We start from the raw sequence: 16,894 nt of genomic DNA, 5'->3' as shown, positions 1-16,894 counted from the left end.
AAATACTGGAGGCAGCCAAGTTCATTGCTGTGCAGATGTCTTTTGATCCCTGGCCGTCTGCAGTTCTTTTAATTACTTCCAATTTAGTCAAAAGTGTTTTTGACTTTCTTCCTTTCGTCACTTTTGTCACACCACCTAAAGAAATCTTTTCACTTTTTGGGTCCACGATGATCACAGATAGCTTAATAGATGTCTGATAAAGATAAGATTAATATCACGCACATTGTCAGGAGAGGAGATCACTGGAACACAACAAACCACATGAACAAAGTGGGAGAGCTTTGATACTGTAACATGCTGCTTTGGACCGGGTTTCTCAAGCTCCCTGTATTCTTCTGTGTGTCCGGTACTTACCAAGAAGACACTTGTGGGATACTGCTCTATGGCAAAAATGTGTTTGTATATGGAAACATTATGGAACTCATATGGGTAAAAATTAACAGGCTTTGTTATAGTGAGAAGCAAAACAAGTATGTAAGTTTAGTCTAGTCAAAACAATGAATGTACATTTCAAATTGAGAACAGGAGGCATTTCTTTGTGCAAAGGTTTGTGGGTGTACAAGCCATGTTATTAAAGCCATTAAGTTGGCTTTTTTAAAGAAAGTGCTGGGTAAGATCCTTGTGCCAGTTAGCTTCTAACTGCCGAACAGGTTAGATGAGCTGAACGGCTTTCTCTTGTTCATAATCTTTCTGCATAAAATCTCTTCCAAATCTCTCCTGGCTTATCTTTGCACAGTAGTTATGATCGTTTTCTAATTGGGCTTTTCTGGTCTTGGTGTCTATTATAGGTTTAAATCTTGCAGTGTAGCCTTTTCAGTTTTGCTGTCGCAGTCTTCTCTGAACTGAATTTTGATGCCTTCACCTCTGCCCTTTGGAGGTTGCTGGTGATTTCACTGGCACTGTACGTTAGTGTTTAGTGTTTTCCAAGACAGCTCGAATCATTTCTCTGACATCAACTGTACTGTAGATGGTTTTTTTATGGCTAACCCAGTCATGGTTGATTGGTAATTATATCTGTGGTTTCGTTCTTCATCATTATATTCAAATTTTTTTTATGGTGGTACATTTAGTTTCTGTGCTGTGGCTAAAGAAATTTCCTGCGTTTAAAAGAAAATCATTTTGTTTTCATTTTGATTTTCAACACTGTCAAAGCCAAGCAAGCCAATAGGATTTCCCCCATACAGTGGAGTTCTAATGTTAACAAATGCATTTCCGTTCAATTGGGATTAATGTAGAAAATTAGTACTACATATTGGTTGTTAACAGATCAGTCTTTTCTTCCATGCAGCAGTATGTGTCTTTTTTGTGTTTTTGTCTTCATGTTGACTATATATGTCTATATACTGCTCTCTGCATCAGTAGAGCTACATTGAATTGTCAAGTCAGTACCAACCTGATCTTGCAAGGTGGGATTATGCCCTCCACCAGTTCACAAAGCTAAAGCAATGTCTATAAGCAGACATAAAAACATATCATGAAGTACTTCAAGTAGGTAGCTGTGTCAGCATGCGTAGGCTGCAGTATGCTTTATATTATATGCAATATGCATAAAACATATCAGGTCAGGTCATACCAAAGAAAATGCTGCAGTTCACTAGTAAAATCTTTCTTATGGCCTGCTGGAGTGCACAATAACAAACTATCATTTTAATTTAAAAATATCTATTAATATGGTGTTTGCGTTATTGTTATTGAGGTTATTAGATAATGGTCTATGAATCAGTAAGCATCATTGTTCATAGAAATAATGTTATATGGGGGGTATATTTCTCTGATTGCTTTAGCATGTGTAGCCTGATCTTAGTAGAATTTAAGAGATTAGCTAGACTGGACCTTGTTGGTCCAGGAACCCCTGTTTGTAGCATTTCACTTACAACTCAGTATGCCTATGTTACATCAGTGCATTCACCTTACTACAGTGTGGTTGTTGGATTACAGTGAATTTCATCATTTGTTTTATTTTCAGAAATTATTTTTGTCACAAAAAAAATAAGAATAACAGTTTGGTAAGAAAAGAATTTGACAGTCCCTGTATTTAGGAACAAGTAATAGGTTTATTCCATGCTGAAAAAAAGAAGAAAGAGAACACAACGTTTCGCGTTGTGTTCTCTTTCTTCTTTTTTCAGCATGGAATAAACCTATTACTTGTTCCTTTGCAGCCTACGCATGCTGACGCAGCTACCCACCTGAACTAGTCCCTGTATTTAGTTTTACATGAAGGCCAAGCTTTAGGACCTAACCAGTAAAATTGGCTGCCTTGAGTACAGTACTCTAAATCTTGTTTAATGATGGAAAATCCATGATTTAACTCATGCTAGTATAGTTGTATAAATTCAGGTGGGTAGCTGCGTCAGCATGCGTAGGCTGCAAAGGAACAAGTAATAGGTTTATTCCATGCTGAAAAAAAGAAGAAAGAGAACACAACGTTTCGGCCGTGGAGCCTTCTTCAGGTGTGCTGAAGGTGTCGCACACCTGAAGAAGGCTCCACGGCCGAAACGTTGTGTTATCTTTCTTCTTTTTTTCAGCATGGAATAAACCTATTACTAGTTGTATAAATGCCATACTATTCCTCCTCACACATCCACAAGCTAATAAAGTAAAATAAATCCTGCTTTAAACACAAATGTATAGAGGTGTTGGTGGACCAGTATGTGACAATGTTCCCTCTAGAAAAGCAATTCCAAACCAGTGACAGCCCCAGTATGATGACGGGGGGCACTGTGCGATAGGAATCGATGAGACATTAAGTCTGTCTACTTGGTCAGTGTAGGAGTGCCCTGGTCAAATTCCACTTTGAGCTCATCACAGTTGAGCCTCCCTAAATTTTCTCCTTCATTTAATTGGGGAAGTAATCTGTAATTCTGTGGGGGATAAGTGGATCCGTCTCATATAAATTGCTGTACAAATGTAAACACTTATTATTTATTAAAATGTATGAGGAATATCAATGAATTATGTCAGTGAGAGCTACATTGATTTTACAGCAGAAATAATAGCATTCAAACCTGTTATAAAATTATGATATTTCCATAAATTAATATTACATTTTTATTTCAGGCATGTCAGCAGTAGTAAGAATCACTGATATAATGATGTTCATGTGACTTTTTTTATTTCTTTTTATGTAGGCATCTTTTTCAAGGTTATTTTCAATCAGGACAATGCCCATGCCCAGATGAAGATGTGAAGTACCTGACGAGATTAAATCCAGGACTAAATCGCTTTCATGTTCTCCATTTTTGATAGTTGAACCTAAGTTGACACTCAGGGAACCTCAGGGCTTTTTGTATTTATTTTTTTAAATAAAAGATCACGTTCTGTTTAAAAAAACTTTGAAAAAAGTTCACAATGGAGGACCAGTCTGTCTACAAGACAAACCACAATGTTAATTGCACTGACAGCAGCTATTTCCAGCATCAGCAGCAGAGCTCCATGGCCTCAATGAACCATAGTTATGGGGCAACTGCCATGGAACCACTGCAGTCTTCCCCGGTCTCTCCCCAGTTCCCTCACGACTCCCGAGATGGTTCTGCCGTGTCTGTAAAGGGTTTTCCAGGAATGGTGGAGGTTTCCAAAGCTGCCGGCTCCTGGCCCGGATCTGCCAATCATCATCGAAACAGTATGGGGGGTGCCCCTGCCATGTGGGGCTCGCCCACACAAGGGGAGCCTCCAGACATTGGAGACGGCAGTAATGGCGGTGGGTACCAGTACAACACCACAGCACAGACAAGCACCGATGGGCAGCCAAAAGTCACCAGCAGCGTCTTGCAGAAGTTGGATTCATTTACCCAGGTCTTTGCCAACCAAAACCTGCGGATTCACCAAGGCAATGCCGGTAACGGAAGTGCCAACAGCATGGCTCAGCACAGGCAAGTGGGCGTCTCCCCTCTAGCCAGCACCACCACGGACAGCACCCTTCGCCAGCTGCTTTCCCATAAACCCCCTGGTCAGGAGTCCCAGCAGGTGACCTTGCCACAACAGCAGCAGCCGCAGCCTTCCCAGCAGCGATACCAACTGGAGCAGCAGCAAGTACAGAGGAGCTTCGACCAGGCACAGCCCAAACAGCAGCACGTCCAGGAGCTCCAGCAGCAACACCAACAGCAGCAGCAGCTCTTTTTCGAGTACCAGCAGCAGCAATTACAGCAACAACAGCAACAGCAAAGAGTGGCTCATCTGCAGATTCAGCAAGCCCTGCAGCAGCGTCAGCAGATACAGAGCCTGCAGTCCCAGCAGCAGCAGCTAATGCAGCAACAGCAGCAAGTGCAGCAGCAAAACCAGTTCTACCTGCAGCCACAAGCACAGCAACAGACGCAGCTCACGGCGCACGCGCTTGTCCTGCAGCAGCTGCAGCAGCAGCAACAGCACCAGCGCAGCACTTATTACCACCAGCACTCTCATCCAGCCATGCATCAGGCGCAGCAGCAAATGCAACCTCCTGCTGCCATACCCCTGTATAATCAGAACCGGAAAGCCATGCAGCAGCAGCAGCAGCAGCAGCACCACTCCTATTCCCAGCCAGAGCAGGTTCATTCCATCCAGAACCTCCAGCTCTCCTCCGGGACCCAGTACTATTTCCAAGAGCAGCAGGACCAGTACAGACAGCTCTACCAGCCCAATCTCCAGATGCAGCAGCAGGTCCAGTCACAGGAGGATATGGGCCTCCAGTCACCACCAAAACAGTATCTTCCCGAACCGGGCTGCCACCTCCTGAGCACAAGCCAGCACACTCCTGGGGACCCTAGCCCTGCAGTCCAAGGGGTCCCCAACACGAGGGCAGACAGTCTGGTGTGCCAAGAGCCCCATCCCCCCATGGTCATGTCCTGCGCCCCCCACCAGCAGAATCAGAGGCAAGTTCGCGAAGCCATCCCAACCATCCAGCTGGTGAACAGCAAAGGAGGGGCCCATCGGCAGCTCCACTCTCCCACTGCCATGTGGACACAGGTACAGTAGGTGGTGAAAATACAACTCTTCTCAGGTCTAAGATACGGGCTTATAGAGCTACGTCAGCCATATTCTATTGCTCTTCAGTCAGGTACAAAGCATGATGGGATGTAGTAGTGTCTATACTTTAATACTTTAATGCTATAGTAATAAGGATGGACTCTGGCGAACGAGTCAATGTTATAGATTTTACCTTTACCATCTTATATAACTTTATTCCCAGCACAAATCTGATTTTGTAATGATCCTGATTACTGGTGATAAAACTCATTCTTAATGATTAGTCTGTGGATGGCCTACTTGTACTCAACTCTTCTTTTATTATCTTCCTTAGGGGTCATTGTCAAACGTCAAGGTAGAGACTGCATCCCCAGATCACAGGTACAAATCTGCAGTTCTTTATTCAGGGCTACAGGGAACTGTCTCTTATTTGGAAACAAAAATGAAATCTAAAAAAGGACACATGACACAGTTTGGTAACAGATGTTCATTTAGACTTCTTGTGAAATCAGTATTGTTTGTGACATTTTTAGCCACAGAACAGTATCATTCCACTAAGTAGGGACAGAACGATATATGTAGAGATAAGAGCTATGAGATAAACAGCATCAGTTGACCCTGAGTGATGTACTGTATAGTGGAGTATGGAGTCAGTAATGCAGAGATGTATCTACTGTCTATCTGTGAAATATACAATGCCCTGTCTTCACCCATTCTAGTGATGGCACATTTTGCTGTATTATAAAAGATGTATACACAATTTTTCAGTGAATCTTTTTGTATTAAATTTGAATTCTCCAACTGAACTCTTTTATGGGTGAAAGAAGTTAAATGCCCGTCAAAACCGCAAAGAAAAAAACAATTGCTAAAATAAATTGATTGCATAAATATTGGTTCCTGTGCTATGGCAAACCTAAATTGGTTCAGGTGCACAAAATTACCATATTGACCCCCACCATTAGTCGATTGGCCTCTGTGTGCTATAATAGTGGTTCACATGATTTCAGAATATAGTAAGTACAGCTACTGTATCTCTGTAATGTGCCTCAGCCAGGTAACTGCTTTTCAGCCATGAAGGAGCACAAGGAGCACTGAACCTCCATTGCCCAGGACCAAGATTATTGTACGCTATGAGTTAGTCATATTATATAAAGTATAATATAGTTATTTAGTCAGTATATAGAGAGCCTTGCTAAAAAAAGTATTCAGACCCTTGCTAAAAAGTTGCTAAAATTACAAACCGATGCATACACATTTTTTTCTGAATTTGTATTTTATTCAAAACCTGAATGTTCAAACTGAAGACTTCTATGGGTATGACAAATTCCAGTAAATGTAGGGAGAATAGCTGAAATATGTTGATTGCATAAGCATTTAGACCCATTGACCCAATATCTGGTGAAAGAACCTACAGATCCTCAGCATCAGGTCTTTTTGTTGAAGTCTCTACTAACTTTGCACACCAACTTGGACCTGGAGCTGTTTCTGCCAATTATTACTGGTAGATTTGCTCATGCTCTCCCAAGTTAGTGTTGGATCGATTATGGGCTGCAGCTGTGTCATTCTACAACTTCTTAGTAAGATTCAAGTCTGTTTTTGTGCTAGATGTAACATTTTGCATTTTGACCAGAAAGTTCAATTTTTTTCTCTTCTGACCCCAAAACACTTTTTGCCACAGGTTTGCCAAAATTGTACTGCTCTGTCTCCTCTTTATTATTATGGTTAATATATATTTGTAGTTGATGCCTGGGCACTTTTAATTTAAATGTCCTCTTTCCCTGGGTTCGTGGCTATGAGTTACTTACAAGACGGTGTCATTGTGAAGTATTTCTGAGCCACTGGCATGCTGCTGTGGAGGATCTCCAACTGAGTGCTCAGTTGCAGTTTGTGTGTGTTCACAGTGCCCTGACTAACACTCCTCTGCTGGAGAGGGAAGACACAAAAATCAAGCTCCTGTGTTCAATCTGCCAGAAGGAGTTTAAAAGTCTCCCGGCGCTCAATGGACATATGCGCTCCCATGGTGGAATGAGGGCACTACCTGGTCCAAAACAGGTGAGGAGGAGGCTTGTCATGGTGTATAGTTCAGACCTCCCACTGCGTTGTTTTGGGCCATCAGCAGTTTTCATTGTTTGTAATTACTTATGTCCCCATTGTTCCCCTATTCCCAGGTGCTTTTTGCTTGCTTTAGGCTCTTTTTTTGTGCCAAGGAACCACAAACTGGAAGTTACACTTAACAAAAATACCTGAACTTGAATGAATCATTGTATGATAACAGTAAAATGACAATCTAGCTGCTTTTCATCAGCTCTGGATAGGAAACAATCACATGTTAAACTAAACAATGAAGTTGTGATGTTATAGAAGACAATGTGCTTTTAAGTTACATTATTTCAGAAATATACTGCCTTGCTTTGGTGAAAGGCCTTTTTTAAGTGTTAATACTATAGTAGTATAGTAGAGGTGGAAACTATCTCACAGTTTATCGTGAAGTAGTCTTCTCATCCTTAGTGAAAAATAGTTGTATTTTATTCAGTTTTAAGCTCTCAGGAAAGATGGTACAAATTCCAGCCTCTTGCCTGGTATCCAAGAGTTCAGTCTGTGGTTCAGCGGGTGTACAGCATTTGTAATGGTGCTTGGTGCTTTGTGCTTTTTGTCTGACTTTGGTTTATGTGCTTTGAAGTGCTGTTTAATAATATAGTAAATGCGTGTAATGCATTCCTTGAACACATTGCCTGACATTGTCACTTCTGTGATAATCTTGGCAGGAAAGTGCATTTTATCACTGAGGAATCTGTGTAACTTATATGAGGATTTATGCTTGTGTGGTGTGTGTATATAATACATTAATATATGATATGTACTGGGACTGTAAATGTTTATATACAGTATATACACACAATGTCGTAACTCTCAACTGGAAAATCAACACCTCTTAATACATAATGTGTATTAATCTAATGTCTAATGTGACATCCCAAGGAACATTTGACCTAACATATTTAGGGATCTGTTTGGTATGTTAAAGGATGACAATTGTGGGACATAATATCAGATGTCATGGGCATATTTTTGCATTTGTTCCTTAAAAATGTTTTCTGTAACCATTTTGTCATTGTAGCCCTTGCTGTTGTTACAAATTTTATATTTAAAACTTAAATACTTTAGAAATTGTACATCAAAATGACATCTAAAAATGACAATTTTACGTGTAAACTTAATTGTTTCCATGAAAAACTGCCTCACACCCCCACATCCTGGAAATGTCATTTAGTGGTTCTCTGAAATCTCTTAAAATGTGATATCATGAAGATTAAGTAAGTGAGACGATGGGAGGAAGCTTCAAGCTCTGACACACTCGCTTTGAAGACTGGTGTAAAATGTTAATTCTTTCCACATTCAAAAAATAGACCAACCATTAAAATCCAACAGAAAAAAAGGCATTTAGTGAATTTACCATTTATTAACCTGGTTTTATTGATTTCTAGGGGTCTATTTGTATACTTTTAAATAATGACTATTGGTGTATTTATTATTTTTATTAGCAGTGTATACTTAGCTTGCACAACCTACTGAGTCACATAAACAGGAAGTAACATTGCCTGGTTTTACATGGTCATACAAGATGAACTGCTAAGGGTCTATTATCCCTTATAAATTCATAAAATAAAAAAAGAATCTTCATAGCAACATCTTTAAGATTTGTTGGCTTCAAACACTTTATCTGTATTTTACCAGGTACAGTAAAAGTAATGTTAATAAACCAGAATAATAGTGAATCATTTGACCTCAAACACTGAGGAAGACCGAGTTGTTGTCCAGAGTTTTCTGCACGCGTCCCCTCTGCCTCCTCTCTGTCCAGAGGTCTTACAGCCTGTGTCCTTGTCTGTGTGCAGGAAGAAGGGGACACCCAGCTGCCCAAAGAGGTGGAGCCCCTGCTTCCCATCATCATGCCTGTCTCTGTGCCTGTAAAGCTTCCCCTGGCAGCGCCAACCCCAGACCTCTCTCCCACTCCCTGCCGCCCCCCTGACAGCGAAGCCGCCACTCTCGTCAGCCCGACCAGCGAACCTCCACAGGCCCTGCAGCAGCAGCAGCAGCGTCTACTGCCCGGCTCTGGAGCGGCCCATCCCAGCCCCGTGCCCTCTGTGAGTGCGGCCATGACCTGCCACTGCTTGCTCGCTCGGCCTGTTCAGTGCCCTAAGCCTCACCCGCCTTCTTCCGCCTTTCTGTGTGAGCGTCACCTCTCTGCCTAAGACGTGCTTCGGTCCTGTTGAGACGTTGCTCGAAAAAATGTGCCTCACAAGCCCATTTGGGGTTTATAAAAATACCGTGGTTAATAAATCGATTTATTTGACATATAGAGTGCTGGAACTGAGTGCAGAGAATCTGGACAGCTAAATAATGTGTCTGAATCTTGCCGTATTTTATTTTGTGAGTTTAACTCTGCTGATAATTACGTTTGTGCAGCAGGTTGTAAGTTGTTTTTGATTTTGCATGTTGGCTGGTCATAAACTCGCTTGGTGGTTCTGTACTGTACCTGCAGTTGTGGTAAACAAGTTGACTTTGAAAATTATTAAGTTAGTTGTACAAAACTGGATTTTACTGTTTTCCAGGACCCAATCCGCCGTGCCCAGAAGGCAGAGAAGATGGCAGGCAGCGGGGTGAGGGGAGGGCAGCAGGACAAGAAGAAGTACCGCCACCGTCCCGAGCCCCTCATCATCCCTTCGCCCTGTGGGGGCCTGTCCGGCGGGGGCGCCACACTCTTCCAGAGCCAGCTGCGCTCCCCGAGAATCCTGGGGGATCCCCCCCCGTACACGCCCCCTCCCATGCTGAGTCCGGTCCGCCAAGGCTCGGGGCTCTTCAGCAGCGTAAACAGCGGGTACCTGCACGCAGGTGGGCAGCCAACACCCATAACCCCCCGGTTGCTGCTCTGCAGAGCCAGTGAGTACGCCAGCCTTCCCTTCACCTACTCCTTTCTTCACACAGCTCCAGACAGACACGGACCTTGTGTTCACACGTGCCTGTTGAATTAGCAAGCAACAGGCTGCAAATAAGTAGTCTCGCTTTTCTTGCGACAGCTTAAAGAGCAACTAGTGTGTCTACAGAATGCCTTCTCCTGTATAGATCCCCTTATTGAACACCTGTGAACAGCAGATGTTTATATGTATTGTCCATTTTAGGGAAACAGATCTTATTTAATACAGTTTTTTTTTCTTCCAGCTTGTGTTGCCTTTTGGGTGATTAGTTAAGTGACTGATTTACACTTTAATATGATTGGTTTATAGTAAACTGTTACACACCACACTGACAGATGATTTGTTGTTGAAAAACCCTAATTTGCACAAATTGCTTTCAAATGTATGAGGATAAATCCACTGGATATTTTTCCCTGTTTCAGCCCACCTTTTTTGTAGCAGATCTGAAGATATCTTTTGCATATAGAAAATACAGAAAAATGAAACTTACTGCTGTTTTATACAGAAAAAAATTCAATCACCGTGGCTAATTTCTGGGCTTAAATAAAAAGTTGGAAAAGAAGTAAAATGTAAAAAACGGTAGAAGCATTTTAATCAATTAATGGAATAATACTGAAACATCTAAATATTAGAATCCTCAGTCTCCTATTCAGTAATTCAGTTTACCATCAAAAGCATCAGTCGTTTCTGAATCACAGTATCTGTGCGTGTGTTTATTTATAACCCAGCCAGAAACCCTTTTATAATGTTCCTTCTGTTTATGTGATGACTGAAAACAGGTAGCAAAAGTTCATAAATGACTTTGGTAATATTAAACTAATCGATGCAGGGTTAAGACTCAGAGCAGTGAGACCTGGAGGTGAAATTAAATTGTTCTTCTGCCCTGGTGGTCAGTGTTAACTTACAGTGCTGTGTCCTGGCTGGCAGGTAGTGTGGACAGCAGTGCAGTGGCAGTGACCCCAGGTTCAGGAGAGCAGCCTGTGGATGTGAAGCCGTAAGTACCAAGCCCAAGTATCAAGCCCATGTTGCACCCTCCCTTGACCAAGCGAACGATATCGACATCATTGATTCAGACATCACTGTCCCAAGCTTTTAAAACAATTCATCACAGCCGAAGAAGGCTCCACAGTCAAAACTCTGGGTCTCTTTTCTTTTCAGGATGGAATAAACCTTTACCTGTTCCTTTGAAGCCTACGCATGCTGACGCAGCTGCCTACTTGAACTCATTTATTAAAACGGTTGTTTTCCAACGATATGAAAAACGGTCTGGGTTTAGATGAAGGTACCGTGATAAAACTGAGTTTATTGACCAATTGCAGACGGATCAACATTGGCCCGCGGTTCCAGGCTGTGATTCCTGAGCTGAGGAGACATTCCAGGGTGGAGCGAGACCTGCACAAAGCCAGCCTGGTGTGGACCCCCGAGCCAGACCTGGACTCTCCGGGCGCTCAGCAGAAAGGTACTCTCTCCGTAACTCTCATGCACACTTTGTCTGCATATTGGGTGCCAGTCATATACAGTGGTGTGAAAAAGTGTTTGCCCCCTTCCTGATTTCTTATTTTTTTGCATGTTTGTCACACTGAAATGTTTCAGATCATCAAACAAATTGAAATATTAGACAAAGATAACACAAGTAAACACAAAATGCAGTTTTTAAATGAAGGTTTTTATTATTAAGGGAAAAAAAAAAATCCAAACCTACATGGCCCTGTGTGAAAAAGTGATTGCCCCCTAAACCTAATAACTGGTTGGGCCACCCTTAGCAGCAACAACTGCAATCAAGCGTTTGCAATAACTGGCAATGAGTCTTTTACAGCTCTGTGGAGGAATTTTGGCCCACTCATCTTTGCAGAATTGTTGTAATTCAGCCACATTGGAGGGTTTTCGAGCCTTAACCGCTTTTTAAGGTCATGCCACAACGTCTCAATCGGATTCAGGTCAGGACTTTGACTAGGCCACTCCAGAGTCTTCATTTTGTTTTTCTTAAGCCATTCAGAGGTCGACTTCCTCTTGTGTTTTGGATCATTGTCCTGCTGCAGAACCCAAGTGCGCTTCAGCTTGAGGTCACGAACAGATGGCCGGACATTCTCCTTCAGGATTTTTTGGTAGACAGCAGAATTCATGGTTCCATTTACTACAGCAAGTCTTCCAGGTCCTGAAGCAGCAAAACAGCCCCAGACCATCACACTACCACCACCATATTTTACTGTTGGTATGATGTTCCTTTTCTGAAATGCTGTGTTACTTTTACGCCAGATGTAATGGGACACACACCATCCAAAAAGTTCAACTTTTGTGTCAACAGTCCACAGAGTATTTTCCCAAAAGTCTTGGGGATCATCAAGATGTTTTCTGGCAAAACTGAGACCAGCCTTTATGTTCTTTATGTTCTCTCACTGTGGTTCGCTGGAGTCCCAAAGCTTTAGAAATGGCTTTATAACCTTTTCCAGACTGATAAATCTCAATTACTCTGTTTCTAATTTGTTCCTGAATTTGTTTGGATCGCAGCATGATGTCTAGCTTTTGAGGATCTTTTGGTCTACTTCACTTTGTCAGGCAGGTCCTATTTAAGTGATTTCTTGATTGAGAACAGGTGTGGCAGTAATCAGGCCTGGGTGTGGCTAGAGAAATTGAACTCAGCTTTCCAAAGATGTGATAAACCACAGTTGATTTATGTTTTATCAGGGGGGGCAATCACTTTTTCACACAGGGCCATGTAGGTTTGGATTTTTTTTTCCCCTTAATAATAAAAATCTTCATTTAAAAACTGCATTTTGTGTTATCTTTGTCTAATATTTCAATTTGTTTGATGATCTGAAACATTTCAGTGTGACAAACATGCAAAAAAATAAGAAATTAGGCAAACACTTTTTCACGCCACTGTAACTATGACACGAGAGAGACATTTTTTTTCCCTGGTAAAAAATCGCAGACATTAACCACTCCTGGGATATTATCCTTATAGAGCAATAATATATATTTCCTTGGCAGACACCTACGTCAATGGTGATTCATCCTTTTTTGCTTAGAAAGTTTTGCATCAAGTTCTTGTACAAGAGCAAATGGTTTCCAGATATGATTGAAAATTAGGTTTATTTGTTATTCGATTTGTGTCACTTTGTGCATGTGAATCAGCATGTGCAGAAGTCTTTGACAAAGTTTTTTTTTTCCTTGCTTCTCATTCTTTCTCTTGCCCCCTCTCCATCCACCTAAATTTTTCTCTCTGTCCTCCTGTGCCTTCATCTCCCGGCAGTGGACAATCTGGTTAAAATGGCCTGTTCCAGTGTGCTGCCTGGAGGGGGAACCAACTCTGAATATGCGTTGCACTGTTTGTTTGAGAGCAGAGGAAACATCATGGTGAGGACCTGGAAAGACAGACACACCCCAGAGGCCCACAGGGGAATAACACACAGAACAGCATGGTGTAAACTGTGTTGTCTTAACTGTAGACTGTGGTTTTCTGTTTTCTATATTGCGCAAACATGAGATAGCAAAGTGTTTCTTCCCTTAAATCCCTTTATTGATAGCGCACTATGTATACAGTAAATTACGAAGAAAAAAACATCAGAATTTATGTCTCCATTTTCTTGTTTCATGCTTTTTCCACATTGTTCTCAGTTCTAAAGCTCTTACTTTTAGAAGAAACACTTCCATCAGTAGATCTGCATATAGTCAGCCTTCATTGTTACAAACCCTTGCTGAATTATTGAGAGTTTGTACTGACTTACTGTACAGTATGTGTTACCTTTCTTGGTACACCTTATTGGCCAATACCAAAATGTCATAATAATGTAAATAATTTACTTCAATTGGGGCAAGATACTTTTGGAGAGTTATTATTCGACTAGGTCAAGAAATTAACAGATAAAAAATTATGGGCATTGGATTGATCTATCATTGTATTGAAAATTCCTAGTCAAAAGCGTGGAGTGTCTTGAAAATATCCCAGAATTCTGTCTTTGGTACGAACAGCTGAGCTTCCCTTCAGCCTTCTGTTATGATTCAGTGAGTGCTTATAAAGGAGAAAAAATTATTTAGTTATTTTAGTAATAAAAATAGCACCGTTGCCCTATAACAGCTCAGTGTTTTTAACCAATACATTTGATTTATAGAGAAATTTATAGAGTATTTGTAGACTGTACTATACTTAAGAATATGAATACAAACAATGCTACATGTGTATATAATGTCAGTTACAGTGCACTGAAATAGTATGTATTATTTTATATTCTTGAATATTGAATGCTTTATTAAACTTAATTCTAAAGTACATATTGACCCTTACCAGCGGAGGCTAAATGTTCATCTTTTATTCCTTGTCTCTATTTCTCAGGCTACACTGGAAAAACTGCTCATGCTGAGACCTTTGAGACCAAAATCCCATCCTCTTGCTGATTACCATTATGCCGGTAGGTCATTGCCCTCATTTTTTCTGCTGCATAGCAAGAGTATGGAACTTAAATGTTGAAAAGGGGTTCTCAATGAAGCTCCTTCTTTATGGTAATAACCTCACCTTAAATAATGCTAAAGTGAGTTTCATCATCATGTCAACAGACAGTGTTGGAGTTACCCTGTGCGAATGATTACTTTTTAAAAATAAGAAATAGGAGAACTTGCTTTTAAGAGGTAATGCTTTATGGCAGCACAGTGATCAGCATTGCACTGGGGCCCTGGGATCAATTCCTCTGTTTAGAGTTTGTATGTTCTCCCTGTGTTAGCATCTATGTTCCTCTGTGTGCTCCAGTTTCCTGCCCCAGTCCTGGTAGGTTAGTTGGCTTCTGGGAAAACTGGCTTGGTGTGAGTGTGTATGTGTGGGCCCTGAGACAACCAGGTATCCCATCCAGGATGTATCTTGCCTTGTGTCTATTGCTTGCTGGGATAGACTCCCAAGTCCCCAGTGACCCTGTAATAATAGATAGATAGATAGAAGGTAATGTATTACTCTATGAACTAACTATATATACACTGCATAGATATCTGTAATCTTAACTGGTTCCCATAAGAAATAGTACGAATTTCAAAGGGCATAATAGCGCATACACCCAGAATATAACAACAGAATTAAGCCTCACTTCTCAGTATTACAAGGGGGTGTGGCTCAAGGACACTGGGTATAGTCAGTCACTTGGTCAGTGGCTCTGTAATTCAGTTCACGTTAACGTCCAACATTTGTCTATCATGTTGTGTTTTTTTTAGTGTTAGTAGCTCATAACAATGCCTGAGAAAAAGAAAAGTGACAATGACATTCCAAAGAAGGATTCTAGTTCTAAAGAAGGAAGGGGGCCATAAGCTTTGAAGTGAAAGTAGACATCACAAAAAGGCATGAAAACAGTGAATCTCCATCACCCATTAGCACTTCTCTTGGCCTCAGTCATTCATTATTGGAACAACATTTACTTGTTCCAAAATTCCAGAAGTTCCACACCAGTCCAGTTAACCACAATGACTGAGAAAGGAAGTGGTGTGTTGAGAAAATAGAGCAAGTGTTAATCAAGTGAGTGGAGAATCAGAACCAAAGGCACATTCCTTTTATTCAACAGAAAACGACTGTATAAACCTGCATGAACATTAAAAAGTACTTGGATTTGGAGATGATGCACTACTGTTCCAAGCAAGTCGTTGGTGGTTTATGTGTTATACCTTAGCTTGCTGTGTAGCCACTATGTTTTAGGTTCAAAGTGCTTTATTTGTAAGCTTAGGTACTCAGTTACAGGAGACATTGTAGCTCAGACAGAAAGGGCGTCTAGTTCCTGACTGGAAGGTCCTGGGTTCAATGTAGCTTGCTCTAATTCCTTCCAGATGGCTCCCAGGTGACCACACCATGTCCACCTCCAGCGTCGGATGGTCGAGAAAAATGGTGGCCCTTGCCCCCCATTCCCCCCATGGGCCTTAATGTCCTGAAAAGGGACCTACCTACCTACTCAGTTACTGCTGATCGCATTATTTCTTATGGGAGCAATTGTTTTGACTTGGGAGCAACTTGAGTTATGAATGGGGCTTTGGAAGATAATGCTTACATAAGGACCTTGTGACTGTAATAGATTGGGTTTTTTTAAATGTGACTTTTCACTAGCCTGTACACATACATAGAAACCTCAAAGACCTCTAATGTTGAAGCCACCTCTCTTTTATGATAAATTTGGTTATTGGTCCTTGCAACTTTGCTCAAATGGAAACTGAAATCCATTTCTGTTTTTTTTTTTGTCCCACCTCAGGATCTGATAAATGGTCAGTTCTGGAGAAGAAGCAACTGAACAAAGCCTTAGCTGTGCACAACAAGGATTTCTTTTATGTACAGAAAATGGTAAATTATTGTCTTCATTTTTATATTATTGGTGATACTGGACCTGTCGTTATTGTTGCTTATGTTTTTGTTTCAATCTTTTCATATCACCGTTATAGTCCTTAAGCACAGATGTTTCTTTTGGTAGTTAACGGCATTTATAGAGGTGAGTGAAATGGATTTTGATATCTTTGTACCTTTCTTGTATTGTATTGTTGTTTTAACTCAGTTTCAAAGGAGCAGCTCAACAATAAGTGAACTGACTTTTTCATTCCTTGCCCTTTGATCTCAGAATTCGTATCATAATAATCTACAGCTCTTGTTTGTGGCTGGAAGTGAGATTATTGCAAATATTGCATGCAAACACCCAAGTTTGGCTGACTTGTAGCATCCATATTTCAATGCAGGCAGATAGTGTGTAGTATTTTAGGTGTTTGTATTGTAGTTTACATTTGGGGGTGATCCAAGAGCTGATCTGTGCAAAATTGCTTCATGGAAATTGAGGTGACTACTGTACAGTAGGAAAATGATAACATAAGAAGAATTTAAGAAAGGTTAGAAAGGAGATGAGGGTGTTTGACCCATCTAGCTCTTTTGGCAGTTAGTAGCAAGTTAATCCAAGCATCTCATCTATTCATTCATTGAAAGAAACCAGGGTATCACCTTCAACAACATAGCCAAGTAGCTTGTTTCAAAC

The 16,894-nt window shown here is 41.1% G+C and overlaps 1 protein-coding gene across 5 annotated transcripts in view; it reads left to right on the top strand.

The window, feature by feature from the left end:
• Positions 1-16,894, top strand: part of LOC102695247 (transcriptional-regulating factor 1) — a 97,630-nt gene that overhangs the window by 68,893 nt on the left and 11,843 nt on the right. For 3 of the 5 annotated variants that reach the window (XM_015358272.2, XM_015358264.2, XM_069197609.1), the window contains 10 exons: positions 3,129-4,941; positions 5,276-5,322; positions 6,843-6,993; positions 8,835-9,083; positions 9,552-9,879; positions 10,842-10,908; positions 11,234-11,373; positions 13,168-13,271; positions 14,248-14,323; positions 16,130-16,218. In XM_015358272.2, coding sequence (XP_015213758.2) covers positions 3,349-4,941; positions 5,276-5,322; positions 6,843-6,993; positions 8,835-9,083; positions 9,552-9,879; positions 10,842-10,908; positions 11,234-11,373; positions 13,168-13,271; positions 14,248-14,323; positions 16,130-16,218 — 2,844 coding nt within the window. In that variant the 5' untranslated portion in view covers positions 3,129-3,348. The remainder of the gene's footprint in view (positions 1-3,128; positions 4,942-5,275; positions 5,323-6,842; positions 6,994-8,834; positions 9,084-9,551; positions 9,880-10,841; positions 10,909-11,233; positions 11,374-13,167; positions 13,272-14,247; positions 14,324-16,129; positions 16,219-16,894) is intronic. The other 2 variants (XM_069197610.1, XM_069197612.1) reach the window with 2 other exon arrangements.

The sequence above is a fragment of the Lepisosteus oculatus genome, chromosome 2 (assembly GCF_040954835.1).
Source record: "Lepisosteus oculatus isolate fLepOcu1 chromosome 2, fLepOcu1.hap2, whole genome shotgun sequence".
Taxonomy (NCBI): Eukaryota; Metazoa; Chordata; class Actinopteri; order Semionotiformes; family Lepisosteidae; genus Lepisosteus; species Lepisosteus oculatus.
The sequence above is the reverse complement of the archived record's forward strand: the minus strand, read 5'-3'. Positions and strand labels throughout refer to the sequence as shown.